General features: G+C 39.6%; 1 protein-coding gene across 1 annotated transcript in view; it reads left to right on the top strand.

Annotated features, from left to right (window-relative positions):
* wars2 (tryptophanyl tRNA synthetase 2, mitochondrial) overlaps positions 1-16,376 on the top strand; it is a 30,715-nt gene extending 14,339 nt beyond the window's left edge. The window contains exons 2-6 of the mRNA XM_073473933.1: positions 2,420-2,680; positions 7,059-7,139; positions 8,757-8,839; positions 11,776-11,894; positions 15,428-16,376. Of these exons, the coding sequence (XP_073330034.1) occupies positions 2,615-2,680; positions 7,059-7,139; positions 8,757-8,839; positions 11,776-11,894; positions 15,428-15,876 (798 nt within the window). The 5' untranslated portion in view covers positions 2,420-2,614 and the 3' untranslated portion in view covers positions 15,877-16,376. The remainder of the gene's footprint in view (positions 1-2,419; positions 2,681-7,058; positions 7,140-8,756; positions 8,840-11,775; positions 11,895-15,427) is intronic.

The following is a 16,376-nucleotide window of genomic DNA, read 5'->3' as shown; positions in this document are numbered from 1 at the left end:
CCCATGTCTTTGTTCTCGCTGCTGTGGCCCAGGACTCAAGTCCAACCTGTGGTGCATGCTGCTTGCCACATGCCATCCCACCTCTCTCTCATCCTGTTTCCTGTCACCTCTCTGAGCTGTCCTGTCAATAAAGCCACAAAGGCCAGAAACATTTTAAAAAAGACAAAAAAAGAAAAAAAAGCCTGATGCAATGCACATAATTCAGCAGCGCACTGCACATCCAACCAAATGGGCACACATACCTGGTAGATTACATTACTAGCCAGTGATATAGCTCTAGGGATGGCAGTGTCAGTTGGTTGGAGCTGTCGTTCCACCACTTTGGTCTAGACTGAAAAATCTCAGTCTAGACCAAAGTGGAAGAAGCTGATGGGGATCCTACTTAACTAATAAACACCTACTGAATTGATTGCCATGAACTTTTGTACAGACAGTCATGTTCCCCTCAGGATGAATCATACGACTATGGTGTCCCCTGACTTTTCATTAGGTGCCATCAGGTCATCAGTTCAAAATTTTTAATTTGTCAAATACTTTAGTTTACAACCAAATACCTCTAAAACCAATGACATTTCCATCATCCTCAGATGAACTTTGGGTTTTAGCATGCTAAAATAAGATTCTGAACATGGTTAACATCATACCTGCTTAACATCAGCACTTTTATATTGTCATTGTTAGCATTTAGCTAAAAGACCCGTTGTGCCCAAATGTAGGCTCACACACCCCGCTGCTAACATGGCTGTAGACACTTAGTATTGTTAACATGCATGTCAGGCTTCCCTTAGTATATTAGTGGTGTTTAAATTACCAATACTATCTAAATACTATCATAAAGATAGACAATTGATGACTACTCGAAACGACGAAACTACGAAACTGCATTACCTGACTTGTACTTCATTTTATCTCCAGTACCTGTAGCACACACACCTACAACACTTCCCAATTTTGTAAATGCAATGCTATTTTCAGTCTGAACATATTTTTAGTATGTTCAAAAGTCCCGGCATTGCTGGCCCCTCAGATATCCTGGATTTGGTTGACCTTGTGTAATACTAATCCTTCTCCACAAGGAGGTTCATGTTATATCTACAACATATTCCACCTCACCATCCCAACAAAGATACGATCCCTCACCTGAAAGTTAGAGCACACAGCCAAGCCACAGCACTACGCCTCTGCCGGGAACTGAGTCCTGGCCTCCATGGTGGTCAGGCAAATGTGTGTCATCCAGGCGCCAAACACTTTGTCTTCCTAACTGCTCAACAAAAACACCAAGTTCTAGTCTGCGTCTTTGTGTTTTTCTGCTCTGTCAAAGCTCTAATCTACTGTGTAATGGCTTTGGTGAAGAAGCCCTAGGTTCTGGATGCCATTGCGGTTTCATGTCTCATGACAGGTGCCGCTCTGCTTGCCCTCTAATTGTATCGTGTGGTGCTTGGTGCCACAAGCAGTGGTTAAGACTCTCTCAGCAGGGCCAATTGAAAGCCAGGGTTCAGTGGAGTGGGCTGATGCCAGAAGAAATGAGGCGGTCTGGCCTGGCCAGGCTCTGCAGAAAGAGAAACACAATGTTTGCCCAATGATCCAAACACAACGAGTAATCTCCCCCTTTTTCCCAGAGGGGTTGAGGAGCCCACTGCTGTCCTTGCTCCAGCTCTGTTAAATAAGGTCCTTGTTGTAATGTTGGTGGTATGGTGGTCTGCATGTTGTATGGAATATTTGATATTTCTGTGGTTCTGCCTCTACCTCCTCTCTGTGTTGCTTGCTGATGTGGTAACAGAGGCCTTGAACTTGGCTGGATGAATGCTAATTATTATTGTTGGCCAGGGAGGTGATGCATTCTTTGTGCCGGATGTGTTTGGGAGAGAACAGAGGTGCTAGCCATGGAGTTAGCATCTCGGTAATACAAGCATGACCACTGCTGGCCTCCAACCTGTCAATAGTTTAACACTGACACTTCAGTCTCTGCAGGCTTCTTTCTACTTGTGACTTTCTCACCTTTTCACCTTCACCCTCTCTCTCCAAACCCTACTGTCTCCTCACCATTTGGATGAGTTTTTCTTCCTGTCCATTATCTAGTCTTTTATGTTGTTGTTGGTCTAGGATTTTAAATCAACAAATCATCACTGCATTTTTTTGAGACATTGATATTATGGATACTATTACACTGAGCACATAAAACATGATCTATGTGTGTATGGCACTGGCACAAATAAAGGTGCGGGTCAGACTATGAAACATCTTTTAAGGTGCTTTATGTCTTTAATGTGTCATGTTTCAGATACTAGAGATGTCCTCCTCAGAATCAGGCAGCGCCTTGGTCAGCAGGACACCATCAAACCCAATTTTTCACAAATTGAATCTTAAACTGACAATGTGCCAATAAAGCTTCCCTGAGCATACTCCCTTTCTTTCCCAGGAGCCTCCAGGAGGTGGCCGCATATTCTCGGGGATCCAGCCAACTGGGGTGCCCCACCTTGGCAACTATCTGGGTGCCCTGGAGAACTGGGTGGCCCTACAGAACCATTATCCTTCAGTGCTCTACAGCATTGTGGACCTGCACTCCATCACCCAGCCTCAGGACCCAGCCGACCTCCGGAGAAACATACTGGACATGGCAGCCAGCCTGCTGGCTTGCGGCATTGACCCAGAGAGGGCGATACTCTTCCAGCAGTCTCAGGTGCGCAGGAGAGAGATGATGGATGTCTGCTGTGTTCCAGTCAGATTAGAATTTAGATTTTCCCAGCTGGTTTTAGTTGGTCAGTTTAAAAAAATAAATAAATAAATCAACAAACAAAAGAACAACAAACATGACCCTAGCAGGATTTTTTTTGCCTGGCATGAAATTGCAACATAGTATCATGGCAGTTCATCAAATTGTCTTTTCATGCTCTCACCATGACTATCTTTCGTGCCAGCACCACATTTCTTTGACCAAATGAAACACTACATTTATGAACCATGCTGTTATTGCAAGGAGGAGCGTGGCTGGCAGACATAGAAAGTCAAGGACTGTCACACCAGAATCCAGAGTTCACGTCTGTGGTTTGGTTTAGGCAACAGAAGCACTTTGGTTAGAGTTAGGAAAAGATGCTTTCTGTTCGTGAAACAGTCATGAAATTTAATCAATAGTACTCCTTTCACACCAGACAAAGAACCCAAACACTAACATCTGGCTTTTGTCTTCGGTGGGAAAGGGTACAATTGCATTCACTCCCGGGACAAGTAGCTCTGCAGTAGTCACGGAGTTTTATCGCCCCAAGTTCCAGCTATTTTTTCCCCTTGTCAGGTGTGATGCTATGATGCGTGTTGAAGTTAGGGCTGTTGGCTTGTTAAAACCTTTCCATCCGTCTCCGTTCAAGCAGCGCTCGAAACTTGTTCAGTCGGTGCTGAGTTTGAGTAACCTCTCTCAGATTGTCAGTAGTTTCCGTGTCACTACCTGATCCATGTCACCTGCTTGATCAGTACTGAGCATGTGCAACTCTCAACAGAGATGAAAAAGAAGCGTGATGTCTCACTCCTTAGCTACTTCTGTCATCAGCCCTGGGGAAGACGACGTGTCTAATTCAGATTGTTATTAAGTAAAACCTATTAAAACTTCCTCTGGATGTAATCTGGTTAAAGGTTAGGGCTAGATTGGGATTTCAGTTGTAAAAAAACTGAAAAAAATAAATGTTTTACAATGTTTAACTTGTATTGAATGTCATTAAAAAAGCGGACAATTACAACTTACTTTTACTACAATGGCAATGTTAAGTAGATTATAAGCATAACATAGCCTCAAACATTTACATGTTGTTTTAATATTTTATTGTACAATTCAAAATAAATATATATAAGGTTGTGTGTTGCTGAAAATCAAGGGTAGTTCAGGTTGCCACTAGCTTTTTATGATTGTCTAAACACTTTAATTAATTTTTTCTAGTAGGAAGGTTTTTTTTACTTTAAATTAAAATTTTCTCACTTTACCATACCCTTGTAGTGCATCAATAGTGTGTTATGAATGTATGCTGCTGTGTCCTCATTTACAGTAAATGGAAAGAGAAATGAATAACACTCAGATTGAGGAGCAGAAACGTACTATTCATACAAGATCACATATGAAGCACCCTTGCCTGTGCACACATGTTTAGCTCATGTCTGCACATTTATTTCACACAATTACTGTGGTTATTAAACAAAAATTCAGATATCGACCAAATCAATGCTTCAGTGTATGCTTATGTAGTTAGTGTATATATATATTTAGACAGTCAGCCGTCTCTGACTGTTTATTTTACTGCTGTCGGCTCTGTAATGTTTGCCTGCTGACATGCCTGCTGCTTCCCCCAAAACCCTTATTTGATCGCTCATGATTCTTATCTCCACCGTACGCTCTGCACAAATACAGTGTGTGTGTGAGACAGAGTGTGAGACATTTAAGTTCAGTCCATCTGTGTTTGTCTGCCACCACCCCCACACACACTCACAGTCCTATTTTTATTCCCGTTTAGCTTTATGCCACATAACTTGGCAGCGAGGCAGCCCTCCTGTTGAACACGCCTGCTCCACATGTAAAAATACAACGACTGCCCAAAGAAAATACTTGACTTCATTGAAAAAAAAAAAAAGAACAGATCTGTTGCAAGCTGAAGTCAGTGGTATCAAAAGGGAAGTGAATGAATCAGCAGACTCACAAATCCTCTGGGTTTTATAGAAGTATCGAGGAAAAAAGTGGATTTACTGAGCAGGGCCAACTGTAAGCTGTTCTCCTCTAAAGTCCTATCTTTACAGTTTTAAGGAGTTGTTGCCATAGCTGTATGATAACTCACTATCAGTGTAATGTTAACATATCTCTCGCATTACATTCTTGCCATGCAGCATGAATAGAGGCCTTGTTCTTCCCGAGCTTTTAAATATCTGCGTTTTATTGCACTTCAAACCATATCCATCCCTTTCTGCGCTGTCATCGACATCTGCCCCATCTCTTGTCTGTCTGCAGTGTGTAATGAATACCGGCCCCCTACATGTTAGCCTGAAATCCTGCTTTATGTCCCTGCTGTCTGGTGTTGACGTCACACTCCCCAGAATGCTTTTCAAGCAACAAGAGAAAGAGAGGGATGGCAATATAGCCAGCGTCCATAAACTTTAATTCGCTGCAGCAGAAGGATATTTCCTGCATCCCCACACACTCTCCCTCTCACACATACATCAAGCAGAGCCTTCATGAAAGCGGATATGTTGGAGTTAATTTACTACTGCCAGATGCACAAGACACTGTGCATCACCTGTGCACATTAACCTATTAATTTCTTCAAAACAACAATATGTAATATATGTAAAACTGTTTTTTTAATCAATTTAATTAAGAAAAGGAGTATACTACCATCACCCAAACAGAAAATACAAAAGAAACCCAGAACTCAGGTGCTTGAATTTTTTGTGTACCAACGTTTAATAGCTTCTATGTTACTTTCCTTAAATAACAGGTGTCAGTGATGTGACTACAGCTGATCAAAAGCCAAGATTGTTTCATGTCGATGTCCTACAGGCCCCAAAAAGGAAGTTATGTTTTTGATGAATGATTCTTATTTTTCTGTTGTGAAGGTCACAGCACAAGTTTTCATCCATATTGGTAATTCTTTCTTTAATGTGTTCAAAAGTAAAATTGAAGCCAAATGGCAAAGACAGAAACACAGGTGTGGCCAGGTGCACCTGTCTGTATAAAAAGTAGAGGACAGATGGGAAGAAGCATGGACTGTCAGTACTCTTCTCTGCCACTTGGAGGCGCTAAGAAGTCACCCTCCTCCTCGACCACAGCTGTCCCTCACCACACTCTCACCCATTCATCTGTGTTTGTTTAATCTGTCTGTTTAATTGATTTCTTCTATTTATCTCTTGGGTGCTTCTTTGTGGTGAGAGCCTTTTTTTCTCTAATTAATGAGTGGGCTAAATAAAATACAACACAGACACATATAGAAGACATGTGTATGTATGAGGAAATGCATTTGTCATGTATTATTTGTCTATTGATCCCATATTATTAGTCTTTTTACTGATTTTTGAACATATACATACATTCTCTAATTCAGCCCCACCCAGCGCTCCAGACGAGCAGTTACAGGAATTCACAACTCAGCAGAAACCAAGAATATAACTTTAACTACAGCATCAACAGAGGATCACAGTGTAAGCTCTTCCACATAAGCAACAAGCAGTGTTGTGCAGCGTCCATCTGTTGTTCTTGAGTCGTAGGAGAGACATCACTTCCTCTATCCAAATTTCGGAGGATCAGCATTTGTCCAACTTTGAATTTATAATTTGGGAGCCAAAAGATTTGCAGATATTCCAAATGCGATGTACCTTCAGGGGTAAAACGGCTTGTCACTGGAGTACAACCCTCTGTATACAGCTGTTGTTTCCTGACTATGACGATATAAGAGATGTACATTTTACTAAAATGTCCTCAATGTATGCTGATTTCTTTTGCTTGCTTGATTATGAAAAACGTGCAGATTTTCTTTGTCAAGCATGGGAGAGGAGGCAGAATGTTTTGTTCAAGACCAAGCTGCAAAAATGTAATGAACTGTTTGACGGTCGTGTAAACCCATGAGGGTTCGGCACTCAATCAAAAATCAATCAATTAATCATGTACCCTTGACATTAGGTACTTTATTTGTACTCTTGTGGTTTGTACCTTTTATAGAGAGCAGTCTTGTGGTCTCTGGTGACGACCTTGTACCTTAATTTAACAGAATAAAAATGGAAAGTACAGAGTAAAATATCCAGAATGAGCTAAAACCCAGTGAAATCAAATTCTTGCTTTAAGGACAAATTATTAAATCTAGATTCATTGTAACTTGGTGTTGGAGACTCTAATGTTGGTTTTTTGTTAGTAATGTAAATAATTTAAGTACTGTATGATCTTGAACTGAGTAGTTCGTTGTTAGATAAAAGGCGTAGTAATTGCAGTAAAGCATTGTTAACACATGTGTCTGTGAGTTTTTAAGGTGATTATAACAGGTAATATTTACCTAACAATGACACTGGATGTTTCCACTTCTCTCTCAACCCTGCAGGTATCCGAGCACGCCGAGCTCTCCTGGATCCTCGGCTGTCTGACGACCATGCCCCGCCTCCGACACCTGCCACAGTGGAAGGTGAGGCGACAGTCACAAGGGTATTATGAGATGTTGATTGTTGAGTATTGAGTAATATTAATGATTTATAATCATCTATGACACTTGACATTGACTGTGTGTGTAATCTCGCCTCCTTGTTTCTTTTTTGCTGTGGTGCAGCATTACTAGTTCACACTGGCTTAATTTGAGAATATATAACAATGTTATTATAAATATTACACACAAAACTGTCATAGGTCCTTTATCAAACTATATTATTGTCTTTATTAGCTATTTAAATACAAGCCAGTAACAGTGTATTGATGCTTGACGAGTCAGACTACAACATCTGTTTAAAGTTAATATTACTGATTCCTCCAAGCCTTCCTGGTGTTCTTTATTATTTTATCAAGACGTTCCTTAAAGACTACAGTTGTATATGTATAATATTCTTTTAATTTTTGTTGATCAACAACACATCTTGTTAAAGGAATGTTTCTATAAAGTGTCTTTCTGATAGGAAGTATGAGGCAGCGACCTGCTTTGTAGCCTTTCAGTGACAAAGACTGAAATCGTTCGTTCTCGAGCTTCAAACAACAAATATGGAAGTTCAGTTATGTAACTGCAGTATGTGCTGCGGCTCTCTGCTCTTTACTGGATTTATGCTTTCCACTGGTCACTTGTAGATAATAGTTTTGATCACGTATTGAAGTTTAAGAGATTTCATAAAATGTAATTAAAAAATAAAAAAGTTTTGTGACAAAATGTATTCTTCCATCCAAATTGCATAGACTCCAATGCCAAATAATTTTTAGATGTGAAATCATATCGAGTCCAACACTGATATCCTCTTACTCATTGTGGTCTGATCTGTTTCCGACTAAATATATAATCAACTGGAGATGAAAGGTATTTCATAGCTGGACACAAACAGAGACTGTGTGACTGAAAGTTTTTGTGCAGCCAAATCTTTTAGCAAACAAACTGCAATCTGAAGATGAATACGGCCCGTTTAATAGTCAATTACATGTTCTGTGATTATTATTGATGTTAAATGTTGTCATATATTGGACCTCCTCCTCTCCCTCCCTGATTCAGAATCATGCGGATTTGATTACTGCCACGTCCATGCTTAACTTCAGTTTAATAGCTGCAAATTAAGATTGTTCCTTTTTCTACTCCCTCTTAGTTTCCCTCATTTATCCAACATCCCTATTGTCCTTTTTATGCTTTTGTTTTTCAAGTCCACCTGCCAGATTTTCAAAAGTCTTATAATTACAGTCATTTTCCCCAGGCCACATGCAGTTTTAATACATGTTGAGAGAGAGTGAGAGAGCCAGCGGTTCCCAGTTGTCCGTCTCTGTTGCTACATAGAAAACACCTTTTGTTTACCCTACAGATGAGTTGATCTCAAACATGGTGGAAAATGTCACGTGAAATCATCCGTACCACGTTTGGCTGAGAATTGATGGCTCGTAAAAGTGAAAATGGTTCTTACTGGGGGAAGAAAAAGTCGAGTCTAAGCACTCCTTACCCCGTCTGCTTTTATTTTTGCTTGTGTTCAGTTTTTTTGTCTGTTTGTCTATTGTTCTTCCTCCTTATTTTTTTTCTTCTATCTCAACCTGCTTATTTTTCCTTTCTCAATCTTTTACTCAGATGAAGAGCAAAATAAAAAATGAAGGCAGTGTTGGTCTCTTCACATATCCTGTCCTCCAGGCCGCCGATATTCTCCTCTACAAGTGAGATCCCTAAACAAGTAGGATTGTGTGTGTATGTGTGCGCGAGTGTGTGTTGTCAGATAGATTTTACCATTGCATCTCTGAATGCAACACTGAGCACCCTCGTTTTAACTATTGACTGTGTGTCTTGAACTTCATTGACTAATCTGTTATCTCTTTTCTCTGTACAAAGAACATGTGTTGGCTGTTGGTACCCAGTATCATTTTATTTTTATATTTCATTTCCCGGTAAATCTGAACACTAAAGCCTGTGAAAGGTCGGCTACATTGTTTTTCAACACAAACATATTAAAATGCTTTTTCAACGCAGATTCCAAGAAAGGTGAGGTGCTGTGTAAAACAGAAGAAATAAAAGAAGAATTTCCTTTCCTGTTTCCTGTTTATCTTTAGATTTATGTTGTACGCAGCGTCCCAACTTTTTTACAATGAGGGTTGAATGTCTCTCCTCTCGGTGTGATCACACTGTGCTTACGCTGCAGTTTTATTTGCCTCATTTCACTTTGGGTACAAATGAAGCTGAGAAAAACAGAGTCAATACGTCTTCATAGAAAGCATGGTTTGCAGCCTCTTTTTTTTTTTTGTTCAAACATCTGCGACCATCCTGTTAAAAAACAGATTTATCTTTGTATTTGAATGACAAAAAAATTGGCTGTTAGCCAACATGAGCAGCTCTGGCAGGGTTGCCAGTTTCTGTAAACTTATAACTGATGATATAAACTATACTCCAATGTGACCTGGGTTGGAAAAAGAGAACCTATCCTTTAGTACTGTAGATTCTTGTGGTTTAAGATCTGCCCTGCTTAATGTACATTTTTATTACTGCTGGTATTGATAGCGTGTGCTAAACAAGTATCGGCAGGGTTTTCCATGGACTTTATAACGGAGGTGGGTCACCTTACCAGGAGACACGGACCACCTCTGCTAACATCGTAAAACATAAAATAAACCATTAACCATAAGGGAAAAAGAGCCAGGGTGCTATTTCATAGAGCTAATGCCACATATTTTGTAACTGTTTCTAAGGTTGTCATCTGCGGTCTAATCATGAGAAGAGTGCTTTTCTACTGCAGCTAAAATATATTTTATGGGGATCGACCTGACGGCCCGACAATATCAGACTCGCCTGTTCATTTCCCAGTCCAGAAGCAATTCTATTTCCTAAAAAAAAATCATTCTAAAACCTCCCAGGGAACCTCAGTATTTAACAGTATTCATGCAGTTTTTGGGTGGTGGAAATTATTAAAGTGTGACACATCAAACACCCTGATTGACAGCCAGTGTGAGGGAGGAGGGGAAATGGATCACTCTCTTGTGCGGAGCAGTTCACATAGTATTTAATTTTGTGACCTGTCTGATTAAAATGTGTGTGTTGTTGCTTTTATGTAATTTTACAAAGTGTCAGATAAATCATTTTTGTTAAAAAATATTTCACAAGCAATAAAGTTGTTTGTCAAATGTTATTTGGGATTAGATAAAAAATAAACGTGTACAGAGTGATTAGATAACACGAGTTATAGAGGCATGGAAGTGACTACAGGCGTGCCATGAAATTTTAACTTGTTTATTGTTGTGCCTTTGGCACAAAAAGTTTGAATAGCACTAATCTAATATTGCAAAAAAATATATTTTTTCAATTACCTCTTGTGATGTCTTACATTGCAGATAGTTTTGATTTTATTTGTCCAAGTTTTGAGATTTCTGCCTCCATCCACAAACATGTCAACTGTGCTCTATTTCTTCCATTGAAAACTGTTAATAATGTGTCCTCTAGTCCAGAGTGATGGGGACATTGTTTCTGGAAAGAGATGTTGCTGAATTTCAGCATTCATAGTGTTGTGAGCAATACAATAAAATTATTCTCTCCTCCATTGTATGGGGGTTGGGGCAGAAATCTAACAAACAGATGTCTCAAAACCTGGACAAAACTATCTGCATCAGTAGGTATACCAAGCAAGAAATATGTTTTTTCTTATATTTTGTGTGAGGCAGCCCTTTAAAGGGGCACTATGTAGTATTTTAGAATAAATTGAAACTCAGAACTTTAATATTGATAACATTAATGAGGTGATTATGCAAAATTTTTTTTATTGTCTCCGCAAGTGAATAAACAAGCTGTTCTCAGAGGAAAATAAGGTCCCAGAACACTCTTTGAAGCTAGAAAGTTGGCAGGGTCCGCCACATATAAACAAAGTAAAACAGTATAAACTGTGTTGTCCTTTAAGGTCAGTTTGTTTATTCAGTTTATTCAGTCATGAAAACAAAGAGAGTTTGATTATTTAGTTTGTTTAGGCAGAAAAAAAAATCAGTCAAAGAAGATCTTTGTCTTCCGATTAAAAGTTCTTCCCCAAAACTACAGAGTGCTCCTTTAACATGTCTGAATGTATTTAACATGCAGTAAACCAAGCAGTTTTACTTGGGTTTCGATCTTCCATTTGAGTCTTGTCAGATTTTGGTGCTGTGAAATGTCTGATGCAACATAGTGTTAAGTGTGCTGATGAAGCGTCAGTAGACTTCGATGCGAGCTGAGTTCATGATCACTTCAGATGGTGGATTATTGTAACTGAGTGTATCTGCTGTGAAAATGAATACTTTAGCTACATATTTCTCAACAGATTCAGATGGTATATCATCAGTGCTTTCTATTTTAACTGGATCTAACCATCAAACAGCCAAAATCTAATTTCCTGAGAAGGTCAGTGTAGCAGAGGAAAGCTCATCTCTACTGCTCTCTGGGTTTTATTAAAGACAGAATTAATGGATTACTTCCTCCCAAGTGACAGATGCAAAGATGCTGAACCGACACTAAGAAAGATGTCTAGCAGCAACTTGAATGTCTCCAATTTACACCCACTTCTTGCTGTGTGTTTTATCTCCAGTGCTGTCAGGCTGTGCAGTTGTTGAGGAAGCTCATGTTGTGTTCTGGGTTAATCTCTCAGGTCCACTCACGTCCCCGTTGGAGAGGATCAGATCCAGCATTTAGAGCTGGCTCAGGATCTCGCTCGCATCTTCAATGGCCGCTACGGAGACCTGTTCCCTGAACCCGCCGCCCTGCTCAGTAAGAACACACATATTTACACACACACACACACACACACACACACACTAGGTTTTGTCAAATAATGAAACTGATCTCTGGTAGCCAATGATAATCATCAGAATTCAGTAGTCAGTTCAGTTTTTATTTATACAGCCCAATATCATAAACTTGCCTCGAGTAGCTCTCATTTTATTTTATGTACAAATTGTATTTAGCAGTGTCATTAGTTTCCTTTTGTAAAAGTGTACAAACCTCTTAAACAGGATTGCACATAAAGAAAGGAATTCTGTTCTTACCGGTGGCTTTTGAAATGAAATATGTTAAACTGTAGATAGAACTTATAATTTGTAATCAGTGAGTAATGTCATGTTTGATTGGGACTAAAGCTTGGTGTATTTTAGCTGGGAGTTGTACTAATGGAGAGTGTGCCATGGTGATGAATGAATTACATCTTTATTTTTTTTTATCCATTATCGAGTGCTTAGAACTTTATTTCCTGAAAGCCAAAATACAAAAAATGTTCCAGTGCCGTCGGAGTATTTCAGCTATTTTGAAAAGAAATCAGCTTGTTTTGATGATTTGGAAACTTTGCTTTGATACAATTTAGAGCAAAGAACCTTGAAATTTAAAAGATACTTAAAACGAGTTGATTTGCATTGGAAACAAGGTTACGTATGCTTGATGCACTGGCAGTTTTTTTTTACTTCACACACACTATAAAAGACAATTTCAGAAATCAGTTACAGACAAATATAACGTTGGGAGAGTTTTTGCAGTGCAGATTACAACACATCTTGTAGCCATGTTTTATTTGGTCTCTAGGCCTCTGTGGATTTCTTTTTTCCTGAATGATTGTCAAACAAAGAAAGAAAGCCTGTGTTTCAATTTGGAGGGACTGACACCAGTTCCAGATATTTGCTTGAAATATCTGGAATGATGAAACTTCATGAGCAGCTGCCAGACAATCAACTGAGGGAGAAAAATACAGCCAAGAGCAAAGCGACAAATGTCAATGGCTGTGTTTTATTTCAGAGTTATTTTTTTTAAAGCAACTCTGGTACTCTTGGGTTTTATCTCTGAACTTACTTCTCTACTTTGTGTATTTCATGCCTGTATCGGATGGCGATGGCAGTATAGAGATGACAAAGGATGCTGGCTGGATTTGAGCCAGAGGCAGTTCATGGTTGGAATAATTTCACTCAAGCGCTGCTTTGTAAACTTATTTCAGAGGTCATTACCTCAGATGACAAGATGTATATTTCTGTCTGTCGCCAATTTATGGATAGTGATGAATCAGACTGGCACCAGCCTACAGGAGGAAATTAAAAATGAGGGAACTCATATTTAAAGTATCTTTTTTTTAATGTTGTTTTATGTTAGATTCTTTTTTTATTACTATTATACAGAGACACCAATCACAAGTTACACTGAAGTGAAATTCGGGGAAATATTAGGCCATTCAAAAAAGATGTAACACACAATAATACATTATATCTGTTTTATTTTTAAATGAGTACTCTGTGTTTTCCAATGTGTACTCACAGATTTACACACACACACACACATGGCTAACATGAGATCCCAGTTTCATCCTCCTTGATTATCAGCATTGTAAGAAGATGGAGTCAGTCATGTGTGCAGGGCAGCTTTGATTAAAGAAATATTTTCATCCTCTTGTATCTGAATAATGGAGTGATAATAGATTTGCGGGGACGTCCTCGAGATGACTTGAGGGGTTGTGGCTGTGCGTGCATGCATGTGTGGGAGCAGCCAGGAGCTGAGACTGGTCGATCCCATCTCCTCTTTTTGTCTTTGGCAAAGCAGAGTTGCCAGTCACCACCATCCCTTTGGAACCAAACCAAAGACTCAAAGGCTTTTTAATTTGGCTGAAATAAGGACGTCTCAGGATTGATAAACAGGATGTGACATGTGGGACGGATGTGGACTAGTAGTATGGGATAGAAAAAGAGTCGGAGGTTGGGAGATTGCCGAAGTGTGGGTTTGATAAATAAGAAAGGAAAGGAAATCCCGTCTCTGACAATCTGCTCATCACTTCACACTGAGGTGCGTCTGCTTCATACTGGGACACTCACACACACACACACACACACACACACACACACACACTTGTACTTTTATACTTGTGAGAACCCTCATTGACATAATGCATTCCCCAGCCCCAGCTTACCCTAACCTAACCCTTGAATCCAAGTTGTAGAAGACCAAGACAAAATGTCCTCACTCTGTAGCTTAAAAACTTGGTCCTACGTAGCAAGTAGAAGCTCACACGTGCACACACACACACAGACACACACACAAACACGCACGCACGCACGCACGCACGCACGCACGCACACACACACAGAAACCAGGCAGTAATAATGAAAACGTGATTCTTCTTTCGGTCCTGGACAGACTTTTGTTTCTTCCTTTAACTCCAATGTGCTGTACATTGTCTCTGTGTTCAACTAGCAGGTCATTCACATCTGAATTTAAAGTTTTTAAAAATGTTGTAAAAATCGCTTTTTTAATAAAAAACAAAATTACCAGCTGAAATCCGTCACTAAATATTACAAATCTGAACTGTATTTAAAGGAAATGTATTTACAGCGTCAAACTAGTACTGAATTAGTTTTCCATTTAACAGTAAGATGTAAAGAAAAATGGGCTTAACTTTAAATGATTTTAAGTACGGTTCTAAACCCCCTTAAGTGTTCTGTTGATGTTCAATTGACAAACTCAAGAAGAACGAAGCTCAGAGTTTATCTAAATGCTCGTACACTTATTTAGTTTTTAATACCTATGAGACTAAACACAGGCTGTCCTACCCTGTGAGTGGTTGAGACTGTTGGATTCACACACAGCCTGAGAGGAGGATTTGTCGACATTACTCACGGCTCCACATCTACAATTTATTTTGATTTATAATTAGCATTCCTAAGCAAGGATGAGCTAAAATAAAGATGCATTGAAGGACGGTGCTCTTTGTATTTTGAAAACATGCAAATCATTATAATAAAGTGTCAGTCCTGTGTATATAAATATAAATATATATATATATATATATATATATATATATATATATATATATATATATATATACATTTTATTTATTTTATTTATTTATTTCTTTTGAATGACCGTCTCTCGTGTCCCTCTGTGACCAGTGATGCTCAAATGCTCAAGATCGGTTGGGTGAGACTGGATGCTGTCCTGGCTGCTCCGCTTAGATGATGTTTTATTTCATCTTTATATTTTAATGCTATTTTCTTTCTTTCTTTCTTTTTTGTTTGTCTTATCAGCTATAAGCTAATCTTTAGAGGGCTGAAGTGCATTTCACTGCACATTGTACTCTATGCTCTGTGTATGTGACGAATAAAGATCCTTGAACCTTTAACCTGAGTTTTATAAATGTAACAGAAAAAAGTTTTTTTCGACTGATGAAGCTCTTATCTTTGATGTGTCAAATTCTTCAGCTGCAGGATGTCTTATTTTGAAATGTATATATTGTTTGGAATCACTTTTTTAATCATGGATTCTTCCTCCCACAGGCTCCACACGAAAGGTCAAGTCCCTACGCGACCCTTCTTCCAAAATGTCCAAATCTGACTCCCAAGCGATGGCGACGATCTCCATCACAGATTCTCCTGATGACATCGCCCTTAAGCTTCGCCGTGCTGTCACTGACTTTACCTCTGAGGTCACCTTTGACCCTGAGAAGCGCCCAGGTGTGTCTAACCTGGTGACGATCCACGCTGCCATGGAGAAAATGAGCGTGGAGGAGGCGGTGTCCCAGGCCAGAGGGTTAGACACCGGTGCCTATAAGAAGGTTGTAACTGAGGCTGTGATCCAGAGGCTGACGCCCATCAGAGAGGAGATCGAGAGACTGAGGTCGGACCCTGCTCACCTGGAAGGACTGCTGGCCCGAGGGACCCTCAGAGCTCGGGAACTAGCTGCACCGGTCCTCAGAGAGGTCCGACAGCGAGTGGGATTCTGCTGAGAGGCAGCAGGGCGGGAGAATAAAGCCACGCTGAGTGGTGGACGAACTCTGCTATTTATACGTTCTGTCTTTTTCTCATTGAAGTGAATCTGTTTCCCCTCACACAATACAAGCTGTCTTTTGATATTCTTTCCAATATTATGATTGTTGTCCTCACTGCTAGCAGTGCTCAGCCAAACTTCTATGTCAACAAGATAATGACATTGACATTACATTTATCAATTATCAAGTGTTCAATTGCTTGAATTTTGAATTTGAATGCTGTATTGTTCAGATTCAGATTGTGTTGTTGATGTTGATGTTGTCCACCACCAGTAGCTTCATTTAACTGTTGCGGGGGACAATTAACAAAAAAATTCCCAAGAGCAATTCGAAGGGAAAATCAAAGGTGCCGCCATGAGGTAAAGGACAGAACAACATGCAGTCTGGTTATAACTGTAACTGTGTTCAATTCATTGAGTGGGAGAAGTCAATAAAAATGTCCAACAACTTTTTTCTAA

The sequence above is a fragment of the Pagrus major genome, chromosome 9 (genome assembly GCF_040436345.1).
Source record: "Pagrus major chromosome 9, Pma_NU_1.0".
Taxonomy (NCBI): domain Eukaryota; kingdom Metazoa; phylum Chordata; class Actinopteri; order Spariformes; family Sparidae; genus Pagrus; species Pagrus major.
The sequence above is the reverse complement of the archived record's forward strand: the minus strand, read 5'-3'. Positions and strand labels throughout refer to the sequence as shown.